At 45.4% G+C, this 24161-nt stretch overlaps 1 protein-coding gene across 6 annotated transcripts in view; it reads left to right on the forward strand.

The window, feature by feature from the left end:
* The window catches only part of LOC140730693 (synapse differentiation-inducing gene protein 1-like), a 70213-nt gene extending 50080 nt beyond the window's left edge, over window positions 1-20133 (forward strand). For 4 of the 6 annotated variants that reach the window (XM_073051480.1, XM_073051482.1, XM_073051483.1 and 1 more), the window contains exon 4: window positions 15997-20124. In XM_073051480.1, the coding sequence (XP_072907581.1) occupies window positions 15997-16155 (159 nt within the window). In that variant the 3' untranslated portion in view covers window positions 16156-20124. Of the gene's footprint in view, window positions 1-15996 lie in introns of all 6 variants that reach the window. The other 2 variants (XM_073051479.1, XM_073051478.1) reach the window with 2 other exon arrangements.
* Window positions 20134-24161: the final 4028 nt, after the last annotated feature.

Consider the following 24161-nt stretch of genomic DNA (forward strand, 5'->3'; position numbering starts at 1 on the left):
AGGGCAAATTACGGGGCATTAGGCAGGTAGTAAGAAGTGCTAATTGGGGAAAACCTTTTTTCTGGCAAGTCCACATCAGATGTGTAGAGGATGTTTAAAGATCAATTGCACAGAGTACAGGAAAGGTATGTTCCTGTTGGAAGGAAGGACAGGGATGGAAAGAAAAGAGAACTTTGGATGTCCAGAGAGATGATGAATTTAGTCAAGAAGAAAAAGGGAAAAGTATGTAAAGCTTTGGAAGTTGGAATCAAATAAATCACATGAGGAGTACAAAAAAGCCAGAAAATAATTATAGCAGGGAATTAGGAAAGCCAGGAGGGGCCATGAAAAGTCCTCAGCAAGTAGGATTAAGGTGAATCCCAAGGCAGTCATATACATCAAGAGCAAAAGGATAGCTAGGGAAGGGGTAGGACCACTCAAGGACAAAGGGGGAAATATTTGCTTCAATGCAGATAATGTGAGTGAGGTACTTAATGAGTACTTTGCTTCAACATTTACCAAGGAAAACGATGTGGATGACCAGGAGATCAGTGCTGAGTGTATAACTACATTAGGGTGTTTAGAAGTCAAAGAGGAGGAAATGTTGGGTTTCCTAATGAGTATTAGAGTAGATAAGGCCCGGGGCCTATGGGATTTACCCCAGGTTATTGAAGGAATCAAGAGATGAGATTGCTGGGGCCTTCATATCCTCTCTAGCCACAGGTGAGGTCCCAGAGGACTGCTGAGTGGCTGATGTTGTATCTCTATCTAAGAAGGGAACAAGGGAAATCCTGAGAACTATACACCGGTGAGTCTTATGTCAGTTTTAGGTAAATTGCCAAAGAAAATTCTTAAGGATAGGATATATGAGCATTTGGAAACCCATGGCTTTGTGTGTGGCAGGTCATGTCTTCCCAACTTGGTTGAGCTTTTTGACAAGGTGACGAGAGAGGTTGATGAGGGTAGGGAAGTGGATGTTGTCGATATGGATTTTAGAAATGCATTTGATGAAGCCTGTCATAGGAGGTTAATCCAGAAGGTTAAGATGCATGGGATCTGCGGCAAATTGGCTTTTTGGATTCAGGACTGGCTTGTGCAGAGGATAGTGGCTGAAGGGACCTATTGAAGCTGGAGGTCTGTAATTAGTGGAATTCCAGAGAAATCTATGGTGGGACCTCTGCTGCTTATGATGTATATGAATAACCTGGATAAAAATGTAAATGGGTGGGTTAGTAAGTTTGTGGATGATACCAAGATTTTTGGAGTTGTGGATGGTGTAGAAAACTGGCAAAGAAAACAACATGATGTAGATCAGTTACAGATATGGGCTGAGGAATGGCAGATCGGAGTTTAACCCAGATAAATGTGAGATGTTGCCCCTTGGCAGGGAAAATGCAAGGATGCAGTGCAAGGAGAGGGCAAGATCCTTCACATGTTGCTGAGTTAAGAGAGATCTTGGGATTCAAGTTCATTGCTCCTTGAAAGTGGCTACACGGGCTGATAAGGTGGTTAAGAAGGCTCATGGAATGCTTGCTTTTTTTAGTCAAGGCACTGAGTCCAGACGACATTGCAGCGTTATAAAACTCTGGTTAGGCGACATTTGGAGTATTGCATACAGTTCTGGACATTAGAGGCTTTTAAGAGACATTTGGATAAGCACATGGATGTAAGGAAGGTGGAGAGAAATGATCAACGGTGTAGCTGGGAAGAATTAATGTTTGGCTGTTTTTAATTTTTAGCTGGTTCAGTACAACTTTGTGGGCTGAATGGCCTGTTCCCATTCTGTATTGTTCTATCTTCTGTCATTTGGGGGGTTAAACTTTAAACATTGTGACATTGGTGGAGAAGAGCCTCCTGGCCAATATAAAAACATCTATCGAAGCTGGAATGTGTCATGTGGTCGGTCCTGCAAAGCTGCTCCAAGGCTTATTGGCTGACCAGATGTTTCATCCACCTTCCCACCAGGTCCCTACTCACTTGGTGCCAAAATGTTTTGCAGTCCCATCCTTAAATAATCTCAATGCCCAGCATGCTTGACCATCTGATCAGTGGAGTACCGTGAGCAGTTTTGGATGCCTTGTCTGAGAATGGGTGTGCTGGTATTGGAGCGGGTCCAGAGGAGGTTCAGCAGAATGATTTCAGAAATGAAAGGATCAATATATGAGGAGCATTTGATAGCTCTGGGTATGTACTTGCTGGAGTTTAGAAGAATGAAGTGTAGGGGCGGGGGGGGGGGGGGGGTTCAATAGGCTTCTCATTGAAACCTATTGAATATTCAAAGTCCTAGATAGAGTGGATATGCAGAGGATGTTTCCTATAGGAGTGGTTTCCAGGACCAGAAGGCACAGCTTTAGAATACAAGGATGTCGCTTTAGAGATGAGGGAGAATATCTTTAGCCAGAGGGTGGTGGATCAATGCAATTCATTGCCACACGTCGGAGGAGGCCAAGTCATTGGGTATGCAGTATTTAAAGCAGAGGTTGATAGGTTCTTGATTAGTAAGGGTTTCAAAGGTTACAGGGAGAAGGCAGGAGAATGGAGCGAGAGGGACAATAGATCAGCCATGATGGAATGGCAGAGCAGACTCGATGGGCCAAATGGCTTAATTCTGTTCCTATGTCTTTTGGTCTGAGGAAGAGAACTCTTGAGTGTCCAGTCCTCTGACTGAAGAAATATCTCTTCAATTTAGTGATGTGGCTGAACTCTTTTCCATGTTCTGGATTCTCCATCTGGACAAGAGACTATTAACTTCCACCTCATAGTGCCATATAATAATTTGTCATTGAAACAGCCCAGCTTGCTCAGGGTGCATTCCAAAGATGGCCCCATTTGCCAGTGTTCATTTCCATGTTCCTGTGCTTATCTAGATGTTTTTGTAGATGTTGTTCTCTTGCCGGCCTCAACTACCTTCTCTGCCCACTCGTACCGTAAGTGTGACGACGTTTTCTCCTTGGTCCTGTAGGAGGCTCTGGATAGGTCTGTCCCAGTGAGGCAGGGAAAGAACCATGGGTCAAGAGATGTGTGTCATCATGTCAAGAGGAACAAGGAAGCAAAGATCAGACAGGGCTCTAGAGAGTTACAAGTTAATCAGGAAGGCAATTTTGAAAAATAGAGTTAAGAGAGAGAGAAGGGGCCATGAGACGGTATTGGGTGAGTAGATTAAGTGCTCTACATGTACGTGAAAAACAGGAGGATGGCTGTAGTCAGGGTAGGACTGGTCAGGAATAGAAGAAGAAGCTTGTGCCTGGAATTGGGGGGTAGGTGAGGTCCTTAATGATGTTTTGCTTCAGTATTCACCAGTGAGAGGGAACTTGTCTGAGAAGGGCTTGGCAAGTAGGAGTAAGGAAAACTGCAAGGCATTCTACACAAATGTGAAGAACAGGAGGCTGGACAGAGCGAGGGTAGGACCAATCAGGGACAGAAGAGTGAACATAGTCCAAAGATAGACCGGTTAATTGGTCATAGTAAATTGTCCCTTGATTAGGCTAGGGTTAAATCTAGAGTTGCCAGCAGCAGGCTCAAAGGGCCGAAGGGTCTATCATGCATTGTATTTCCAAATAATAAATAAAAGCACAACTTCTAACTTGGAGAGAAAGTCTTCCACACTGATACACTGTCTTTTAATGGTGTTGCGTGTTCACACAAGAATATCTCAGCATTCTATTTTATAAGTCTGTTCTGCTTATCTTGGAGACTCAACCGACAGTACAAATTCAAAAGAATTCAGTGTGTAAAATATAATGTCAGCCATAATTTCTTAATCAGGGAAACAAATCAAAAGCTTTAGGAATAGGCTACAATCACTCAAATCTGCACTCCTTCATTATCTATTGAATTACTTTTACATGTCTGTTGCCTAGTAACTGACTTGGTTGCTAAGTGCCCCTCCATGTTTTATCCGGTAATGGTTATGCTCTGAAGAGTCTGTTGAAGAACAGAGTACCTTGTGCTCTGTTAGAGGTGAACATCTTATGATCATTTGGGAAGGTTAAAGAGCTAGATCATTCAAGCATCTGCCAATTGTTTTTCTAATTACTCTGCGAAGGACAGATCAATCAAAGCATGATGAATAACATTCACTGACTGTAATGACTTCAGACTGGGGATAGTAGCCTGACAGATATAGAGACATACAGATTAGAAGCAAAAGTAACCGTACAGCCCTTGCTCCAGATCTACCACTTCATAAGATCTGATTGCAATGGCAACCCCATTTTCCTGTCTACCTGTAATAATCATTTACCCATTTCTAATCGAGGTTCAAGTTTAGTGTTGGGGACATGCATAACCAGGGAACCAGTGCCACGAAAATTATCATCTTGCTGCAGCAGCACAGTAGATTATGCCAAGCATAAACCAATTAACATTTTCACAACAAAGTAAGCAAAACAAAATGAGTGCAAGTTGAGGGAAATAGAGTCTGAGGTAGAGTTAAGGTTTTCCGGGTCAGTTCAAGAATATTGACGGCAGAAGCTACTGTTAAACTTTAAGGTGTGGGTCTTTGGGCTCCTGTACCTCCTGCCTAATCACAGCAATGAGAATCACAAGGGATTCTGCAAATGCTGGCAATCCGGAGCAACACGTACAAAATGCTGGAGTATCTCAACATGTCAGGCAGCATCTATGCAAAGGAATAAGGAGTCAATGATTTTGGCTGAGACCCTTATCAGGCAGCAATGAGTGGTCACAGCATGGATGGTGACATAAAAATAATCAGACTCTCCTTCCACTGCTTCCTGAGGAAGAGCTGTAAAGATTTGTCACCAGGTGGATAGGCTAGTGACAGGGGTACTGCTTGCCTTTATAAGTGAAGTACTGAGTTTCAATGTTGGAACATCAAGGCGCGGTTGTACAAAACGTGGTCTGAAACACTTTGTGCATTATGGTCACCACACTACAGAAAGTGTGAGTGTTCACCAAGATGTTGCCTGGAATGCAGGATTCTAGTTATAAGGAGAAATTTGATTGGCTGGGATTATTTTCACTGGAACGTAGAAGGCTGTGGAGTGACCTTGTCGAGGTTTATAATAAAGACCTTGTTGAGGGGTCTGGTTAGGACAGAAAATCTTTTTTTATTTTTTTCTATATATTGAGAGATACAGCATGGTACTAGGCCCTCCTGGTCCAACAAGCCCACACCACCCAGTATACTCATGTGTCCGGTTAACCTGCTAACCCATATGCCTTTGGAATATGGGAGGGAGCCAGAGCACTCGGAGAAAATCCATGTGGTCGTGGGGAGAACATACAAACTCCTTACCCGAGTCACTGACGCTGTAATACGCTAATCGCTATGCCTACGTGCCGCCCCAACTTCTTCTCAGGGCAGGAGAGTCTAGAACTAGAGTATTTGGGGGATACAGGCTTATGGTGTGAGGGGAAGAAATTTAAAGGGAGTGGAAAGGTATTTCTTTTTCAACTGTGGCTGCTGGTTACATGGAACACTAATTGCCAAGGGCGTAGGTAGTGGAGACTAATGGGTGACAACTTGTAGGACCAAATGTAGTCCCTTTTTTTTCTCTTTCTCTCTCTCTCCCCCCTCTTTTTCTTTCTCCTTTTTTCTCCCCTTCTCCCTCCCCTCTTTTTCTTTCTCTCCCCCTCTCCCCCCTATGCTAGTCAGCTATGATATTTACAGACACAACCCTTGTAAGCGACAGAGTGGTTGGAAAGACTCGGTGCCCAAAGTGTGGGAAAGGGAGGTTGAGACATTGGCCTTGTGAGTCATAGTGCAGGTTGTACTGTTTGTGCAGCCAGCTGCAGCTTCTATCTCTGATGTTCTATGATGATAAATGTTTGCAAGAACTTGCTGTTCTCAAGGTTATGACAGTGGTGATGTAATTAAGAACATCCTCCTAGCTTGGTATCCTCTGGGGGTGCAGTATTGATGCAGGCTTCCTCTGGCTGCCTTTCTCATGAATACATAAGGAGCACCACTGGTAAAGTAGCGGAGCAGTACTATGACACCACAGGACCAGAGACTTGTGTCACAGATGTGTTCGGTGCATCCTGCATGTGTCCCACTAGGGAACAAATATCTTCAGCTTGGCCAGGAGGCTCTGGGGTGGGAGCAGTGAGGTTATGGAGGAGGGAGAGGTGATGGAGGCAGCAAGTGGAAAAGAGTAATGCAGGGAGGGGGAGGAAGGACGGAATCAGGAGCAGCAGTCAAAGGAGGAAGAAGACAAAGGCACTGAGAGGGAGGAAGATGGAGGATGGAGAGAGTGAAGGGGAATTGATGCTGAGAGAGGGAGGGAGCATGAGAGGAGAGCAAAATAGGAAAGGAGTGCAAACAGAGAGAGAGGGTGAGGAAGATACACAGTTCAAACTAAATGAATAATCAAAGTACATACATGTCACCATATACAACCCTGAGATTCACTTTCTTGTGGACATGCTCAGTAAATCCAAGAAATGTAATAGAATCAATAAAAGACCAAGCCCAACCAGTGTGCAAAAGACAACAAATTGCAAACACAAAGGAAAAGAAATGATAATAATAAATACCATGAACATGAGATGAAGAGTCGTTGAAGGTGAGTCCGTAGGCTGTGGGAACAGTACAGTGATGGGGCGAGTGAAGTTATGCCTGGTGGTTAACTGTTCCTGAGCCTGGTGGCGACAGTCCCAGCGCTCCTGTACCTTCAGGAGCATGGTGGGGGGTCCTTGATGAGGAATGCTGCTTTCGTGTGGCAGTGCTTCATGTAGATGTGCTCAATGGTGGGGTAGGCTTTACCCGTGAAGGACTGGGCTGTATCCGCTACTATTGTAGGATTTTCTGTTAAAGGGCATTGGTGTTTCCATACCAGGCTGTGATGCAACCAGTCAATATACTCTCCACCACACACATATATAGAAGTTCGTCAGAGTTTTAGATGTCACGCCAAATCTTCACTAACTTCTAAGGGGGCGCTGCTGTGCTTTCTTCATAATTGCACTTGCCTGCTGGGCCTAGGATAGATCTTTTGAAATGGTAACACCGGGGGGGAGAGGGGGAGATATTCAGGCAGAGAGGGGAAGGGAGAAAGAGGGAGGGTGGGACATGGAAGGCCATTATCACAAATGTTCAGATGCCTTGTCAAGAGCTAATCCTATTTCCACAGAGGAGATACTGAGAATAATTTCACTGTATTCTCTGAGGATCTGGAGCAAACCTTTGGTGGCCCAGTACAGCAGTCAGCTCTGTTGCAGAACTTGGTCCCTGATTTTCATTCGGGGTGGGGGGGGGGGAGGGTTCTAAGGCACAACTTAGACTGCCTGAGAAGTCGCCTGCCTGATAATTAGGTGAGGTGCTTTACAAGGATCCCTGGGACGGGAGACTTTGGACTCTAAAATGGAGAGCTATAATGAAATCCATTTTTCAACACAATTATAAAGAGAATGCAAAGCAAGATGGGGAAGGTATAACCTTTACAAAATCGACATGTTGCAGCTGAACTTGAGGGGGCCCAATATCCCTTTGGACAGGATTTAAACTAGCTTGGTAGGGGCATGGGAACCAGAGTGATAGGTCAGAGGTTGGGGCAGCTGCTTGTCGAGAGACTGCGAGGAATGATAGGCAGTTGATAATGCAAAATTGCTGTCAGTAGAATGGGTTGAAATGTGTCTCTTTTGATGCTTTGAGTGCACCCGATGGGAGAGGTCGGAAACCTGAGAAGACATAGCTCATTCAGGTTTGCTGATTGAGGAGATAAGGCAGTGACTTGTGGCAGTATGGAGCTTTGAGCAGCGGGCAATTCGCATTCAGGATTGATGGGCAAGAACAAATTAAAGCAAGGCAGGGGCAAGCAGAGCGGCCATTGTTGGAGTGCACAGAGTTAGCATGGAGATCTTGAGACCTCAGCTCTTCGAGGCTTCAGTGAGAGAAGAAGGCAAAAAAAAGCTGCATGTAGAGGTCTCCCCCTCCCCCAACAGTTTATTGTTCTTCCTTCTTTATATTGGCTCAGTTAGAATTGTCGAGACGCCAGGCAGGATAGTGGAATGTGGGAAGGCAGGGAGACTGCCAGTATCCTTGACCACCACAACTAGGAGAAGTGGATCCAGCTGCAACTTCTAACAATCCACGCTAAGGAATTGGAGCTGGAACTAGATAAACTCCTGATCATTCGGGAGGCTGAGTGAGTGATAGGACATGTAGAGAGGTGGTTTCACCCAAGGTGCAGGGAGGGGAAAAAGGGTTAAACAGCCAGCGCAGAGTACCCCTGTAGCCAGCCCCCTCAGCAACAGGTATATCACTTTGGATATTGTTGGGGATCGACCTAGCAAAGGAATGTCACAGCGGTCACATCTCCGGCTCTGAGTTTGACTCTGCATCTCAGAAGGGAAGGGGGGAGAAGAGGCGAGCTGTGGTGACTGGGGATTCATTAGTTAGGGGAACAGAAAGGAGGCTCTGTAGATGAGCACAAGATGCCCGGATGGTACATTGCCTCCCAGGTCCTCAGCATTCGTAAGTGGGAGGCTGAACATCCAGAGGTTGTACTCCATATGGGTACCAATAACATGGGTAGGAAGATTGAGGAGGTTCTGCAAAGTTTGTTCAGGAAGTTAGCTGCTAAGTGAAAGAGAAGGACATCCAGGTTTATGATCTCAGCATTGCTACCCATGCCCCGTGTTAGTGAGCTCACTACTAGGAAGATTATACAGTTTAATGTGTGGGAAAGAAGTTGGTGTAGGAGGGAGGCCATAAGATTTTTGGATCATTGGGCACTCTTCCAGGGAAGGTGGGACCTATACAGGAGATGCGGTTTGCACCTGAACTGGAGGGGGACTAGTACACTAGCAGGAATGTTTGTTACTGCTACACAGTGTGGTTTAAACTAGAGTTGCAGAGGGATAGGAACCAGAGTGCAAGAACAGTTCATGGAGAGGTTGTGGAGCAAATGGTGTTAAGACCTCAGACAAAGTCGGGAAGCAAAAGGTTGACTGGGATTCCCATGCTGTAAAAGGACTAGATGAGTCAGAGTCTGTCAAATGTGTTCAAGAAAACTTCATTAATTAGTAAGTAGAAATCCCTATGAGAGAGTGTGTGATATTTGATCGGCTATTAGTGAATGAGACAGGGAAGGTGACAGAATTCTGTGGAGGGGAACACTTTGCATTTAGTGATCATCTCTGGTACCTCACCTGTCATAAAGGATAGCCAGTGTTGTTCCACTGTTCAAGAAAGGCTCTAAATATAAACCATGAAATTATAGACCTGTGAGCCAGACATCAATAGTGGGAAAGTTATTGGAAGGTATTCTGAGCGACTTGATATATAAATATTTGGTTAGACATGGACTGATTGAGGATAATCAGCATGATAGGTCATGTCTAAGCAATCTTATAGAGTTTTTCGAGGATGTTTCCAGGAAAGTTGATGAAGACAAGGCAGTGGATGTTGCCTGAATGGACATTAGCAAGTCATTCAACAAGGTTCCACGTGGGAGGTTGGTCAAGAAGGTTCAGTCGAGATAAAGTAGTAAATTGGATTAGACATTGGCTTTGTGGGAGAAGACAGAGAGTGGTAGTAGATGGTTGCCTCTCTGACTGGGGGCCTGTAACTAGTGGAGTGCCGCAGGGATTGGTGCTGGGTCCATTGTTGTTTGTCATCTATATCAACAACCTGGATGTTAATGTGGTGAACTGGATTGGCAAGTAAGCAGATGACACTAAGATTAGAGGTGTACTAGATAGCGAGGAAGGCTATCATGGCTTGCAGTGGGATATGGACTAGCTGGAAAAATGAGCTAAAAAATTGCAGATAGAACTTAATGCAGGCAAGTGGGAGATGTTGCACTTCAGTAGGACCAACCAGGGTAGGTCTTACACAGTGAACGGTAGGCACTTAGAGGTGTGGTAGGATCTGGGAGTACAACCATCACAAATAGATAGGGTCATAAGGAAAGCTTTTGACACATTGGCCTTCATAGATGGAAGTACTGAATACAGGAGACGAGATGTTATGCTGGTGTTATTTAAGACATTCGTGAGGCCTAATTTGGAGAATTGTGTGTGGTTTTGGTCACCTACCTACCGGAAATATGTGAATAAATCTGAAAGAGTGCAGAGAAACTTTACAAGGATGTTGCTGCGTCTGAAGGACCTGAGTTCTAAGGAAAGATTGAATAGGTTTAGGACTTTATTCCTTAGAACTGTCAGTACCTCCAGTTGAACTCTGTCTTTCTGTGTAATTCCCCCTAGCTGTCAGTCTGTGCTTTTGTGTTACCGTGTGCTCCTGTCCCCGCTCCTGCTCTACTCCGGCCCCTGTATCACTGAGTACTCCGTCTCTCATCTGTTTCTCATTGTTACCTGGATTGCTGCCGCCCGTGTCTCATTGTGCTCCACCTATCATCTGCCTCTCTGTTTATTGCTCAGTGTATTTCAGTTCTGTCTTTTCACCTGTTTGTTGCCAGATTGTGCCAGTGAATTTTCCTGAGCCTGTCCAACATTTGTATCTGTACTCTGTCTGTCTGAATATTGACTCTGTCTGTTTCCTGATTCTGATTTTTGGATTCCTCTGGATGCTTTGATCTCTGCCTGAACTTTGACGCCGACTTTGTTTATTACTCAGTTAATATCACTGTGTACACAGTACTGGGTCTGTGATTGGATCCCTGCTCCAGTGTCCTGATGAGAACATAGAATATTGTGAGGAGATTTGATAAAGTTACACAAAATTATGAGAGGTATAGATTGAGTAAATGCAAGCAGGCTTTTTTTCCACTGAGGATGGGTGAGTGTATGACCAGAAGTCATGGGTTAAGTGTGAAAGGTGAAAAGTTTAAGGGGGACAGAATGGGAAACTACTTCAGTCAGAGGTTCATGTAAATGCAAGCTTGATTTCAAGGTTTAAGAGAAGTTTGGATAGGTACATGAATGTCAAAGGTATGTAGGGCTATGGTCCCAGTACAGGTTGTTGGGAGTCAGCAGTTTAAATGGTTTAGCATGGACTAGATGGGCCATAAGGCCTGGTTATATGCTGTACTTCTCTATGATGTTATAAATATGACTTGGTTGTCACAAGGGCAGGAGTGACTGCTGTATGTTCCAGGGTTTAGATGTTTCAAAAGGAATGGGAGTGGGGGGCAGAGGTGGGAGTGGCATTGCTGATCAGGGATAGTATCACAGTTGTAGAAAGGGAGGATGTCATGGAGGGATTGTCTACTGATTCATTGTGGGCAGAAATCGGAAATGAGTGAGCAATCACTCTACTAGGACCTTCAATGGCAACAGAGGCACTGAGAAACAGATTGAGAGGCAGATTTTGGAAAGGGGCAAAAATAGCAATGTTGTTGGCATGGGTGATGAACTTCCCTAAAATCAATTGGTACCTCCTTATGACAAAGGGTTTAGATGGGGCTGAACTTGTTAGATGTATCCAATAAGGGTTGCTGACACAATTTATGTGGACAACCTGACTAGAGGAGAGACCATGCTATGTCTAGTACTAAGCAATGAATCTAGTCAGATGACAGACCTCTCGTGGGTGAGCATTTCAGAGCCAGTGACCACAGCTCCCTGACCTTTACCATATTCTTGAAAAAAGGATAGGATCAGACAGCATTTAATAGGTGGAAGGGAATTACGATGCTGTTAGGCAGGAATTTGAGAGCATAAAGCAGGAACAGGTGTATTCAGGGAATGAAAATATGGAGGATGTTTCGGGAGTATTTGCATGGGTTTCTGGATAGGTTTGTCCCACAGAGGCAGGGAAAGGATGGGAGGATGAAAGAACCATGGATGTCAAGAGACATGGAACACCTACTCAAGAGGAAGAAAAAAATACTTAAGGTTTAGGAATCAAGAATCAGATGGGACTCTAGGGTTACAAGGTAGCCACGAAGGAGCTGAAGAAATGACTTGGGAGAGCTAGAAGGGGGCCTTGGTGAGTAGGATTAAGGAAACACCTAAAGTGTTCTACATGTATGTGAAGAACAGGAGGATGGTCAGAGTGAGGATTGGACTGACCAGGGATAGAAAAGGAAATGTGCCTGGACTCGGAGGAGGTAAGGGAAGTCAGTATTCCCCTGTGAGAGGGAACTTGATGTTTGCGGGACGTTGTAAATTAGGATGGTATGCTAGAACATGTCAATATTAATAAAGCATGCATTGGAACTTTTTAATAACAGATACAATACTGTGTAAAAGTCTTAGCTTAAGACTTTTGCACGGTACTGTAGTAATGTTAGGTATTGCTCTGTACTGCTGCAAAAAAAAACAAATTTCATGACGTGAGTGATGATAAACCTGATTCTGATATGGGTCTCTATTGTGGACTGAGAGTGGGAATGGGGCAGGGAGAGGGGAATAATGATTGGGAAAAGGGAAAGGGAGAGGGGAGGGAGCAGGAAGCATCAGAGAGATATTCTGTAGTGACCAATAAACCAATTGTTTGGAATTAAATGACTTTGCCTGGTGTCTCAGGGCTGGGTGTGTCTGCACCCATTGCCACCCCCGCCCCAGCACTCCTTCTCTGCCACCTGTCCCACACCCCTCCCATGGTACTCCACCCTCACCATTCCCAACATCCTTTGCTCCTGCCACATTTGCAAACTTGTTCTCTGCTCCACGTTGACAAATACTAAGCAAAAATCTTGGCACCCCAGCTATATTTACGTGCCCAAGACAAATCCTCTTGCATTTGTGCAGAGCCCTGGTGAGACCACACCTGGAGTATTGTGTACAGTTTTGGTCTCCAGGGTTAAGGAAAGACATCCTGGCTGTAGAGGAAGTGCAGCGTAGATTCACGAGGTTAATTCCTGGCATGTCTGGACTGTCTTACGCAGAGAGGTTAGAGAGACTGGGCTTGTACACGCTGGAATTAAGGAGATTGAGAGGGGATCTGATTGAAACATATAAGATTATTAAGGGATTGGACAAGATAGAAGCAGGAAATATGTTCCAGATGCTGGGAGAGTCCAGTACCAGAGGGCATGGTTTGAGAATAAGGGGTAGGTCATTTAGGACAGAGTTAAGGAAAAACTTCTTCTCCCAGAGAGTTGTGGGGGTCTGGAATGCACTGCCTCGGAAGGTAGTGGAGGCCAATTCTCTGGATGCTTTCAAGAAGGAGCTAGATAGGTATCTTATGGATAGGGGAATCAAGGGATATGGGGATAAGGCAGGAACCGGGTATTGATAGTAGTTGATCAGCCATGATCTCAAAATGGTGGTGCAGGCTCGAAGGGCCGAATGGTCTACTTCTGCACCTCTTGTCTATTATCTATTATTATTATTATTATTATTATTACTTGCTCAGTACTGTAAGTCCCTGGAAGGGATGTACCCCAGGTGACAGGAATAGTACCAGAAGATCGGAGTGTAGCAAATTTTAGTCCTTTGTTCAAGGGAGTTAATAAGGAATTATGGAAAAGTGAGCCTTACTTCAATGATGAAGAATATTGGAGAAGATTCTTACGAATCGAGATTTTCAAGCATTTGGAGAAGCATTATCTGATTAGGGATCGTCAGCATGGCTTTGTGAGAAGCTGGTCGTGCCTCATGAGCCTTATGGAATTTTTTGAGGATGTGACGAAGCACGTTGATGTAGGTTGAGCAGTGGATGTAGTATATATGGATTTTAGTAAAGTGTTTGACAAGTTTCCCCATGGTAGGCTCATTCAGGAAGTATTGAACCCAGGGAAACCTGACGGTGTGGATTCAGGACTGGTTTGCTCACAGGAGGTAGAGGGTGGTTGTAAATGGAGAGTATTCTGCCTGGAGATCATTGTCCAGTGGTGTTCTGCTGGGATCTGGTCTGGGACCCCTGCTCCTTGTGATTTGGATGAGGAAGTGGAAGGGTGGGTTGGTAAATTTGCAGATGACACAAAGGTTGGTGGAGGTGTGCAGGGTTGTTGCAGTTGTCAGTGGGATATCGACAGGATGCAGAGCTGGGCTGAGAAGTGGTAGGTGGAGTCCAACCCAGAAAAGTGTGAAGTGATTCACTTTGAAAGGTCGAATTTTAAGGCAAAATCCAGGGTTAATGGTAGGATTCGTAGCAGTGTGGAAGAACAGAGGGATCTTGGGGTCCACATCCATAGATAGATCAAAGTTGCTACGCAAGTTGTTAGGGCAATCAGGGAAACGTATGTGGCATTTGGACTTAATATTTTGGGGTTGGAGTTCAAGAGCTGTGATGTAATGCCGTAGCTCTTCAGACCCCTGATCAGGCCACAGCTGGAATAGTATGGTCACCTCATTATAGAAAGGATGAGGAAGCTTTCGAGAGGGTGCAGAGAAGATTTACCAGGATGCTGACTGGATTGAAGAGCATGTCTTATGAGGATAGCTGGAGCAAGTTAGGACTTTCCTCTGCGGAGCAAAGGAGGATGAGAGGTGACTTGATAGAAGCGTACAAGATGATAAGAGGTCTGGATCGAGAGGATAGTCAGATGGAAATGGCTAATAGGAGGGAGGCATGATAAAGTGATTGGACCAAAGTATATTGGGGGATGTCAGAGGTAAGTTTTTAGAGTGGTGGGACACCCAGCCAGGTGTGGTGGTAGACTTTGATGCATCAGGGATTTTAAAGAAACTCATAGATAGGTTCATGAATGATAGAAATGTAGGAGGGAAGGGTTAGATTATTCTTAGAATAGGTTAAGACATAGTGGGTCAAATGGCCTGTACTGAGCTGTAACGTTCCATGTTTTATGTCGATGTTGCACAATCCATGTCAAATTTCTTAAACCAAGTCAATTGATGATCTAAATTGTAAAATCATTCCCTCAGACCTAGCGATGCAAGCCACCCCATTGTTACAAGAGCAAACTGCACCAACTTCCCTTGCAATCCCTGAAGCTGCGGCAAGTTTTAGAATGCTTCTGTCTCCTGCGGCCTCAGCCATGGAGAGCCAGAACAGAAAAACCCAGCAGAGTTTGAGATCCTGAGTACTATGTCTCTCCCTCGATCCATGTTCACCTCTAGCTGGTACCCTCGCCCTTCCACCTTTGGACTTCCGCTGCCTGCAGTCAGTGCCCTTCTGTCTCGGCAGCTCCTAACACTCCCCAAGAGGGTTATTTGCCTTTTCTTCTGGACAACAGGAAGTCTGAAGGAGTCCTCGCCCTTCTGAATCAACGATCAGATGGGTAAGTGGGTCACAAAGAGTGGCAAATGGAGTTTAATCCTTGTAAGTGTGAGGGGTTGCACTTTGGGAAGTTAATTTTCACAGAGAATGGGGAGGCCTTGGGGAGTGTTGTGGACCAGAGGGACCTCGGAATACAAATACACTGCGCTGTCAGTGTGGCGTCACGGGTAGATGGTGTGGTCGCACTGCTCTTCATCAGTCAGAGCTTTGAGTATAAAATGGTGAGGTTGTACATGGTGCTGGTGAAGCCACACTGGGGGCATTGTGTTCAATTTTGGTTATGGTGCCGTTAGACCGGAAAGAATATAGAGGAGGTTTACGAGGATGTTGCCAGGACTCGAGGAAGAGGCTGGGCAGAATTTTATGCATCGGAGGTAGGAGTCTGAGGGGGTGATCTTATAGAGATGTACAAATTCATGAGAGGCAAAGTTAAGGTGGATACACACACTCTTTTTCTCCCCCAGGGTTGGGGAATCGAGGGCTTGCGTTTAAGGTTAGAGGGGAAAGATTTAATAGGAAACTAAAGGGAGACTTGTTCACGCAGAGGGTGGTCCGGAAATGGAACAAACTGCCAGAGGAACTGGTTGAATCATGTACAATAACAACATTTGAAAGACACTTGGACAGGTGCATGGATAGGGAAGGGTTGGAAGGATACGGGCCAAACACTGGCAAATGGGACTAGCTGAGATGGGCATCTTGGTTGGAAGGGACCAGATGGGCCGAAGGGCCTGTTCTTACATGTTGATTTGGTGGGAGTGGGGCGGGTCAGTGTTGTAGAACAGAGGGCCCTATGATTACAAGAACAGGGTTCCTGGAAAGTGGCATCACAGGTAGGCAGGGTGGCAGTCCGGCCTTCCTCAATCAGGGCACTGAATCCTCTTGCAAAGAAGCTCAGCTTTTTCAGAAGCTTGCCGTTTCTCACTGAGCTGTTTTCTTTTCTCTTGATTCCATTGCAGACCAACAAGGGGGTGGCAAAGGGCGACTATCACCACGCGAGCTCCAGTTCCAAGCGTGCCCTCTTCCTGGCTGTCCTCTCCATCACCATTGGAACTGGCATTTACGTGGGCGTGGCCGTGGCACTGATCGCCTACCTGTCGAAGAACAACCATTTGTAGGGTGCTGGCCAGCAGAGCTCTCCGCTGCTGAGGGGGGGGTGGTGGGAAACAACATCTGAAGTCAGTGACCCATGAAAAGGCTGCACTGCTGAAACCTCACAGTCGGATGGCAAGCTGACTGCCTCAGACGTGGCCAGCGGAATGATCCGTCCATCGCAAAGTCCCTCAGTGTGTTCATTCAGCAATTAATCATATCAGTACACAGCAGCAGAGGGAGGGGACAGCAGAGCATTGACCTCACTAAGAAGCATCAATCAGCGCAGCTAAGGGGGAGACGGGCTGCTTTCTCCAAAGTGTGCCATGCAGTGACTTAAATTCCATGGAGTACGGAACTGCATTAAGTTAGCATGGTGCAGCCCTCACAGGGATTACAGTGGCCCTGGAATCCATTCTCCACTCACCCCGACGCAAGCAGAAACAGAAATCGCCGGGAATGTTCAGCAAGTCAAGCGGCGACCGTGGGGAGAGAAGCCGATTCCACCTTTCAAGTCCACAAACTTTCGTTGGAATGCAGCTGCCTGCAACCTGTTCTCCCTTCTCGCAGACGATGAGTATTTCCTGCTGTTCTGTTTTTTATTTCGGATTTCCAGCGTCTGCAGCCTTTTGTCACTCCATCTGCTTCTTCACTCGGCCTTTTCATTGGCTGAACCGAGATGCTGCCCCACTCTGAGGCCTCTTGTTAATTTCACAGCGAAACTGGTCAGTGGGCAGCCTAGCACTCTGGTCCTTGGAACAGAGTGGACATAATCAGAGGCCCCTGCAGTCCTCTACACCACCCATCTCTGTGGCAAGCAGTAGAACCCACACATAGGTGGTCTTCAAACTCCATTCCTCCCCCCGGACCTGCTGTGGGTCTACCAAAGCCAGCCAACAACACACAGAGCAAGTGTTCCCAATCAATTAGACTGCCCTCCCTTCCACTGGGATGGAACGAGGGATCAGCAAAACCTGCAATGGACTCTCCGGCCACTGGCCTGTTGTCTGAGTACAGCATAAGGCATTCAACTTGACTGATCGACCCCATGTGAAATCCTTCCAGACACGCACAGCCACCACGCCCCATGAGTGAGAAACCAGCTGGAGGTATCAGCTGCACCTGGATCCACAGAACAATTCAAAAGGGCCGGAGCACGCGGTTCTGAGGAGGCAGATGGCCCCGAGTGTCCAAACAAAGCATCTTCTCCCATCGTATCTTCAGCTAAGGCACTTGACCTTTGGCTGAATCCAACCGATGACTTAGTTTCCTAGCATTTCTCTTCACGGTGATCCAGGACAAGGGGCAAATAATTGCAACATTACAAGGTGGAGTGAGGTCAAGAAGTGATTCCTGTTTTGCCCGAGCATTCCCTCCTGAAAGCCTCCTGTGGCTTCAGGTCAGCTGGAGCCCCAGATAGATTCATGTGGAGTATTGGCTTCCAGCAGAGTCGGAAAGCATGAGGCCAGAAGACCAAATGGCATAGGCCTTCTGGCCCGTTAAATCTCCTCCTCCATCCCATCATGAATGTTTTATTATCCCTCTCAATGCCATTCTTCCTGTAACCTTTGACATCCATACTAACCAAGAACCTTTCAACCTCCATTTTAAATATACTCAGTGACTTGGTCTCCATAGCCATGTGTGGCAATGAATTCCACAGAATCACCACCCTCTTGTTAGAGAAATTCCTCCTCAACTCTGTTCTAAAGGGACGTCCTTCTATTCTGAGGCTGCGTCCCTTTGTCCTAGACTCTCCCACTGAAGGAAACATCCTCTCCACATCCACTCTATCCAGGCCTCTCAATGTTTGGTAGGTTTCAATCATTCTTCTAAACTCTAGCAAGTACAGACCCAGAACCATCAAATGCAACTCATAGATTAACCCTTTCGTTCCCAGGATCATTCTCATGAACCTTCTCTGGACCCTCTCCAATGCCAGCACAACTTTTCTTACATAAGGGGCCTAAAACTGCTCACTATATTCCAAGTGTGGTAATTGCTGCCTCTTCTGGGATTCCACTCACATCCCAAAAATTTGCTGCCCCACCCATTCCCACTTTGCAGGGAATGCTGAGCTAGGAATCAAAAGAATGTCAAAAAGACATAGTGGATGAATTGTTATTCCTTCTCTTGCCACATTGATTCAAAAGCATAACAAAATTTCTTTCATATTAGCAATATCACTTGTGACTTATGTTCTCTCATAGCAGTTAGCTTCCACTGACTTTGAAGTTTCATACTATTAATGGTAATAACATCACCAGACTGTTTGCATAGTAATTTACCACTTCCTAACCATGCCAGGAAGTTGAGGCTGGGTATCATTTGGTAATCAGTTGTTTTGAATAAGTAATGGTCAGAAGGGTCCTTCATCAGAACTTGGCCCTTGTGCTTTAAGCACCAACAGTTTGCCAATCATCTTGTAACTTCTCTTCTCCCTACTTCCCACTCTGTTCCCCAACCAATTCCCTTCCCTTCAATTGTTTCCTAACATGTTTCTTGACATGGTCCAACCTTATCTTGTTCATCTATCACCATGCAATTATTTCCAGTGAGCAAACCTTTGGTTTAGTCGACCAGAGGTCTAGATCCACATGCGGTTTGACATACCCAGTATATTGCTGGGGGACTGATCCACACCTGGAGAAACTATCCTCCATCTGAGACATTTCCCGTCAGGTAATAAATCCCAATGCAGTATTCTGGACAATGCGGAATTCTCCCTGCGATCAATATTCATCTTTCAGCTATCTGTTAATCATCTCACTTCTGCTTTTGGAACTTGTAGTGTCCAAATTAGCTGATCACATTACACATTCTGTTCGTGTCTATGATCCATTAAAATGACAAGGAAGCTGCATCGGCTTTTCATGGAGGTAAACTGATACTAACCACACCGGTGGTCGCACCTGCCACATCTCTCCGAGAGCCTGGGACCAGAAATGGAAGGCTTTGCTTTACTAAGCCTTACCCCTGCTGTTGGTTTTGCCTCCTGCATTGGTCTGCATCAGAGTGCCTGATATTCCAGAGTTCTGCTTGCAATTTGCAGAATTCCTCAGAGTGCCAACAGCATTCACTATTTCTCACCACGGGGCATAGGGAGGGCCAGCTCTTCAGTACTGACCTTAATGCCACTGTTTCTGGAATTCAGTGTGAAAATCTGGTCAAATCCAGGATGGACGATGCTCTTGCGGCACTGAAGTGATGCGAAACTCGATTGAGAAACAAGTTTGACATATTGGTTCAGCCACTTGCCACGCTTTCTGAAAGCCAAGCATGCAGACGATGCAAAAGCAGCAAAAATGCCTCTTTATTCAAATTTAATGATTAATGAATGCCCTGTTACTAAAACAATGGTTTAAGTTTAACTTAGAAGCTGTCTGACCTGCTGAGTTCCTTCAGCAATTTGTGTGTGTTGCTCTGGATTTCCAGCATTGGCAGAATCTCTTGTGTTAATGGTTTAAGTTCTGTTTGCATGTATAACTGGATGTGTATTGATTGAATTGCACACTGAATTTTCCCATTGATATACATATAAATGTAAATAGAAACTGGCAAAGTTATTGTATATATCTTCTAATTATTTGTGGATAGGGTTTGCTTCATTCCTTAAACAGAACCTTTTTATATGCTTTGTTTTCATGAACAAGGAATGGTTACAGCATACAGAGAGACTGTAGCGAGAGTCCATTTGCGATGGTCATTTGGCCATTCTGACAGGTGTCCATCAAACCCGTGGATAGGAAGAATTCTCAACAGAGAGTGAACACTCCACAAGAACCATCGCCCAAAGTCATTCATTGGGACCAGCAATCGGTATCTTGATTTAAAGATTTATGAATCTATAAAGAAAGTATTTAAAAATAAACAGGCCTCCATATAGTTTATGTGTCTGAGATTTGTTACTGTAATTGATCATTAATCTCACTCTGACTTCTGCTCTGATCCTGAGAGCTTCCTGAATGTGTGTTGATCATTCAGCTGGGATTTATTCTTCTGAATAATAGGCTAGTTATTGGAAAAGCTAATTGGATGGAATATAATAATAAACTTATTCACACTCTCCACCATTGCACAAACATCCCTGGTGCTGCCTTTATGTGGCGATTTAGCTGTAATTTGCGGTACAGTGCGTAGTTCTGAGTGCACAACTCAGGAATATATTGGACCCATCATTACAGATCAGAGTCACATAAATTTATTAGCAAATGTTAATTTTTAAGTAGATAATGGTACAGGAGCGGTGTGCTAGTCCTAAGGAGCCATTCTGTAGTAACAACCATCAAACTTCACATTACATCCCTGCCTTAACACTAGTACAAGAGATTCTTCAGATGCTAGATACCAGGAGCAAAACACTTAGGGTCTTGGCCCAAAACAACAAATTTTTTAATTCCATTCCATAGACACTGCCTGACCTGCTGAGTTCCTACAGCATATTGAATATCCTGCCCTAACATTCCTACAGTCAGTTAGAAATGTACTCATTATCCCTGTGACACCACCAACCAGTCCCGTGGCCGGGTTTAAATCTCCTTGCCAGAGAGGAGAGTGATAATCCATATGTCAGGAGACTGTGTTTAAAGAGGGATTGATTCTTCTCATCAGTCAAAGGTGTAGCAGCACTTTCAGTAATGTAGGAGGTAAAGAAACTCCTTATGTGAGACTGAGAAAATGAAACTGCCTAGCCTGCCTCGTAAATAACCTCCTGTTCAAGTCAAAGCCGTGGATGTGAGGTGATACTGAAAGGATTGGTGGGTTTAAACACAGACTAGGTTCACTCCAAAGACCAAGAACAGCTATCATAGGATTACAGAGTGGTTATAACCGAGAACGAGGCATTTGGCCCATCTAGTCTCACCTAGCTCATAGTAGAGCAATCTCTTTTGTCCCTGCCATGTACAACTACATTAGGGTCAAGCAGCTTTTATGAGGGAGGAATCTGTTTTAAAATTAAGAGTCTGTTAATCAAACAAACACATGGAAAAATAAAATGAAATAAATTATACTCTGTTCTAGATCGATAAAAATGATTCAGTATATTGGCTGAGAAACATCGGTGTTCCAAATGTAGCAATCAAGACTGACAGAGTCTATGCTGCTCCCAAACCTTTGGGAGTCATTGTTTTCTTTTATTAAAGATTGAAATGCCAGCGTATCAAATTTAAGTGCTGCTATTATCATGACAGGAATAGATGCCTTACGGCTGTTAACAGCATCAGTCCTTCACCAAAGGCATTGCACACTGAGTTCAAGTATTCAGGGATTTGCTTTCCATGGGTTAGGAATTTACTGTAGTGTGTTGGTCAGGGAACCAGATGCAACAAAAGACAGTGTCATTCAACAATTAAAAGAATGAAGATTTATATAAAAATAGATTTAGAGGCATGTGAAATAGAATGTGCCTAAATACATAAATACCAGCATGTATTTACATTGTAAGCAGCACTATAAAAGTGACTTGGTGTTTACAGTGCAGTGACTGAAGTCATAGACAGTGGGGGAGGGGCAAGCTAGAGCAGTTCATCAAATTAACTGCCTGGGGGAAGAAAGTTAAGACATTGGGAAGTTTTGTTTTAATAGCTGGAAAGTGCTTTCCAGAAAGGATCTTCTGGAAAGAGCAGTTTGCAGGATGGGTGGTGCCCGCAATGATTCAGCCTGCCCACTTCTTTGTCCTGGGCACATACAGGTCCAGCAGCGATGGTGGTTGGCAGCCAGTGGCCTGAGAGTTTCCGTACATTGTGAGAAGATGCTGCACTAAACCAGACACTAATGGCTGATGTGAGAATGCTCTCTATGATGCATGCCTCTTCTATTCTAATAATATAAATCCTTTAGATTAAGATATGTGAAATACCCTTCTTGATACATTAAGGCTAGATAGAAACCAGGTGACAATCTTTAAAAAAAAACAGTAACTCATCAATATTAACAAATAAAGTTCAAGTAAAATACTTTCAGGTATCAGCCTATTGTAGACCCAGGCACAACCCTCCTCACCTAGTACATAGAAAAAATGAGACAACGTTTTTCAGGACCATGGTGTTACATGACACAGTACAAAAAACTAGACTGAACTACGTAAAAAGCAACACAGAGAAAAAAAAACACAACTACACTAGACTACAGACCTACCCAGGACTGCATAAAGTGCACAAAACAGTGCAGGCATTACAATAAATAATAAACATGACAATAGGACAAGGTGTCAGATCAGGCTCTGGGTATTGAGTCTGATAGCTTGGGGGAAGAAACTGTTACATAGTCTGGTCGTGAGATCCCGAATGCTTCGGGGCCTTTTCCCAGACAACAGGAGGGAGAAGAGATTGTATGAGGGGTGCATGGGGTCCTTCATAATGCTGTTTGCTTTGCGGATGCAGCTTATAGAGTAAATGTCTGTAATGGTGGGAAGAGAGACCCCGATGATCTTCTCAGCTGACCTCACTATCCGCTGCAGGGTCTTGCGATCCGAGATGGTGCAATTTCCGAACCAGGCAGTGATGCAGCTGCTCAGGATGCTCTCAATACAACCCCTGTAGAATGTGATGAGGATGGGGGGTGGGAGATGGACTTTCCTCAGCCGTCGCAGAAAGTAGAGACACTGCTGGGCTTTCTTTGCTATGGAGCTGGTGTTGAGGGACCAGGTGAGGTTCTCCGTCAGGTGAACACCAAGAAATTTGGTGCTCTTAACGATCTCTACCAAGGAACTATCGATGATCAGCGGGGAGTGGTCGCTCCATGCCCTCCTGAAGTCAACAACCATCTCTTGTGTTTTGTTCACATTCAGAGACAGGTTGTTGGCTCTGCACCAGTCTGTTAACTGCTCCTCTCTGTAAGCTGACTCGTCGTTCTTGCTGATGAGACCCACCACAGTCGTGTCATTGGCGAACTTGATGATGTGGTTTGAGCTGTGTGTTGCAACGCAGTTGTGGGTCAGCAGAGTGAACAGCAGTGGACTGAGCACACAGCCCTGTGGAGCTCCCGTGCTCAGTGTGATGGTGTTGGAGATGCTGCTCCCGATCCAGACTGACTGAGGTCTCCCAGTCAGGAAGTCTAGGATCCAGTTGCAGAGGGAGGTGTTCAGGCCCAGTAGGTTCAGCTTTCCAATCAGTTTCTGAGGGATGATTGTGTTGAATGCTGAACTGAAGTCTATGAACAGCATCCGAACGTATGTGTCTTTTTTGTCCAGGTGGGTTAGGGCCAGGTGGAGGGTGGTGGCAATGGTGTCATCTGTTGAGCGGTTGGGACGGTGAGCAAACTGCAGGGGGTCCAGTGAGGGGGGCAGTAGGGTCTTGGTATGCCTCATGCCGAGCCTCTTGAAACACTTCATGATGATGGATTTAAGTGCAACGGGACGGTAGTCATTTAGGCAGGACACTGAAGACTTCTTCGGCACAGGGACGATGGTGGCGGCCTTGAAGCACGTTGGATTGGTGGCGCTGCTCAGGGAGGTGTTGAAGATGTCAGTGAGAACATCTGCTAGCTGGTCTGCACATCCTCTGAGCACTGTACCAGGGTTGTTGTCTGGTCCAGCAGCCTTCCGTGGGTTGACCCTGCAGAGGGTTTTTCTCACGTCGGCCACGGAGAGACACAGCACCTGGTCATTCGCAGGACGGGTGGACTTCCTCGCCGCCACATCATTTTCCACCTCAAACCGGATGTAGAAGTTGTTCAGCACATTTGGGAGGGAGGCATCACCTGCACAGGCAGGTGATGTTGTCTTGTAACTGGTGAAGTCCTGGATGCCCTTCCACATGTGCCGTGTGTCGCCGCTGTCCTGGAAGTGACTGTGGATTAGCTGGGCATGTGCACGCTTTGCCCCCTGATGGCCCGGGACAGGTTGGCCCTTGCTTTCGTTAAAGCTGCCTTGTCGCCTGATCTGAAGGCGGAGTCGCGGGACCTCAGCAGTGCACGCACCTCTGCGGTCATCCATGGCTTCTGGTTGGCACGTATAGTGATGGTCTTGGACAGAGTAACATCATTAATGCACTTGCTGATGTAGCTGGTCACTGATGCTGTGTATTCCTCT

Source organism: Hemitrygon akajei, chromosome 7 (assembly GCF_048418815.1).
Source record: "Hemitrygon akajei chromosome 7, sHemAka1.3, whole genome shotgun sequence".
In the NCBI taxonomy this organism is placed as follows: Eukaryota; Metazoa; Chordata; class Chondrichthyes; order Myliobatiformes; family Dasyatidae; genus Hemitrygon; species Hemitrygon akajei.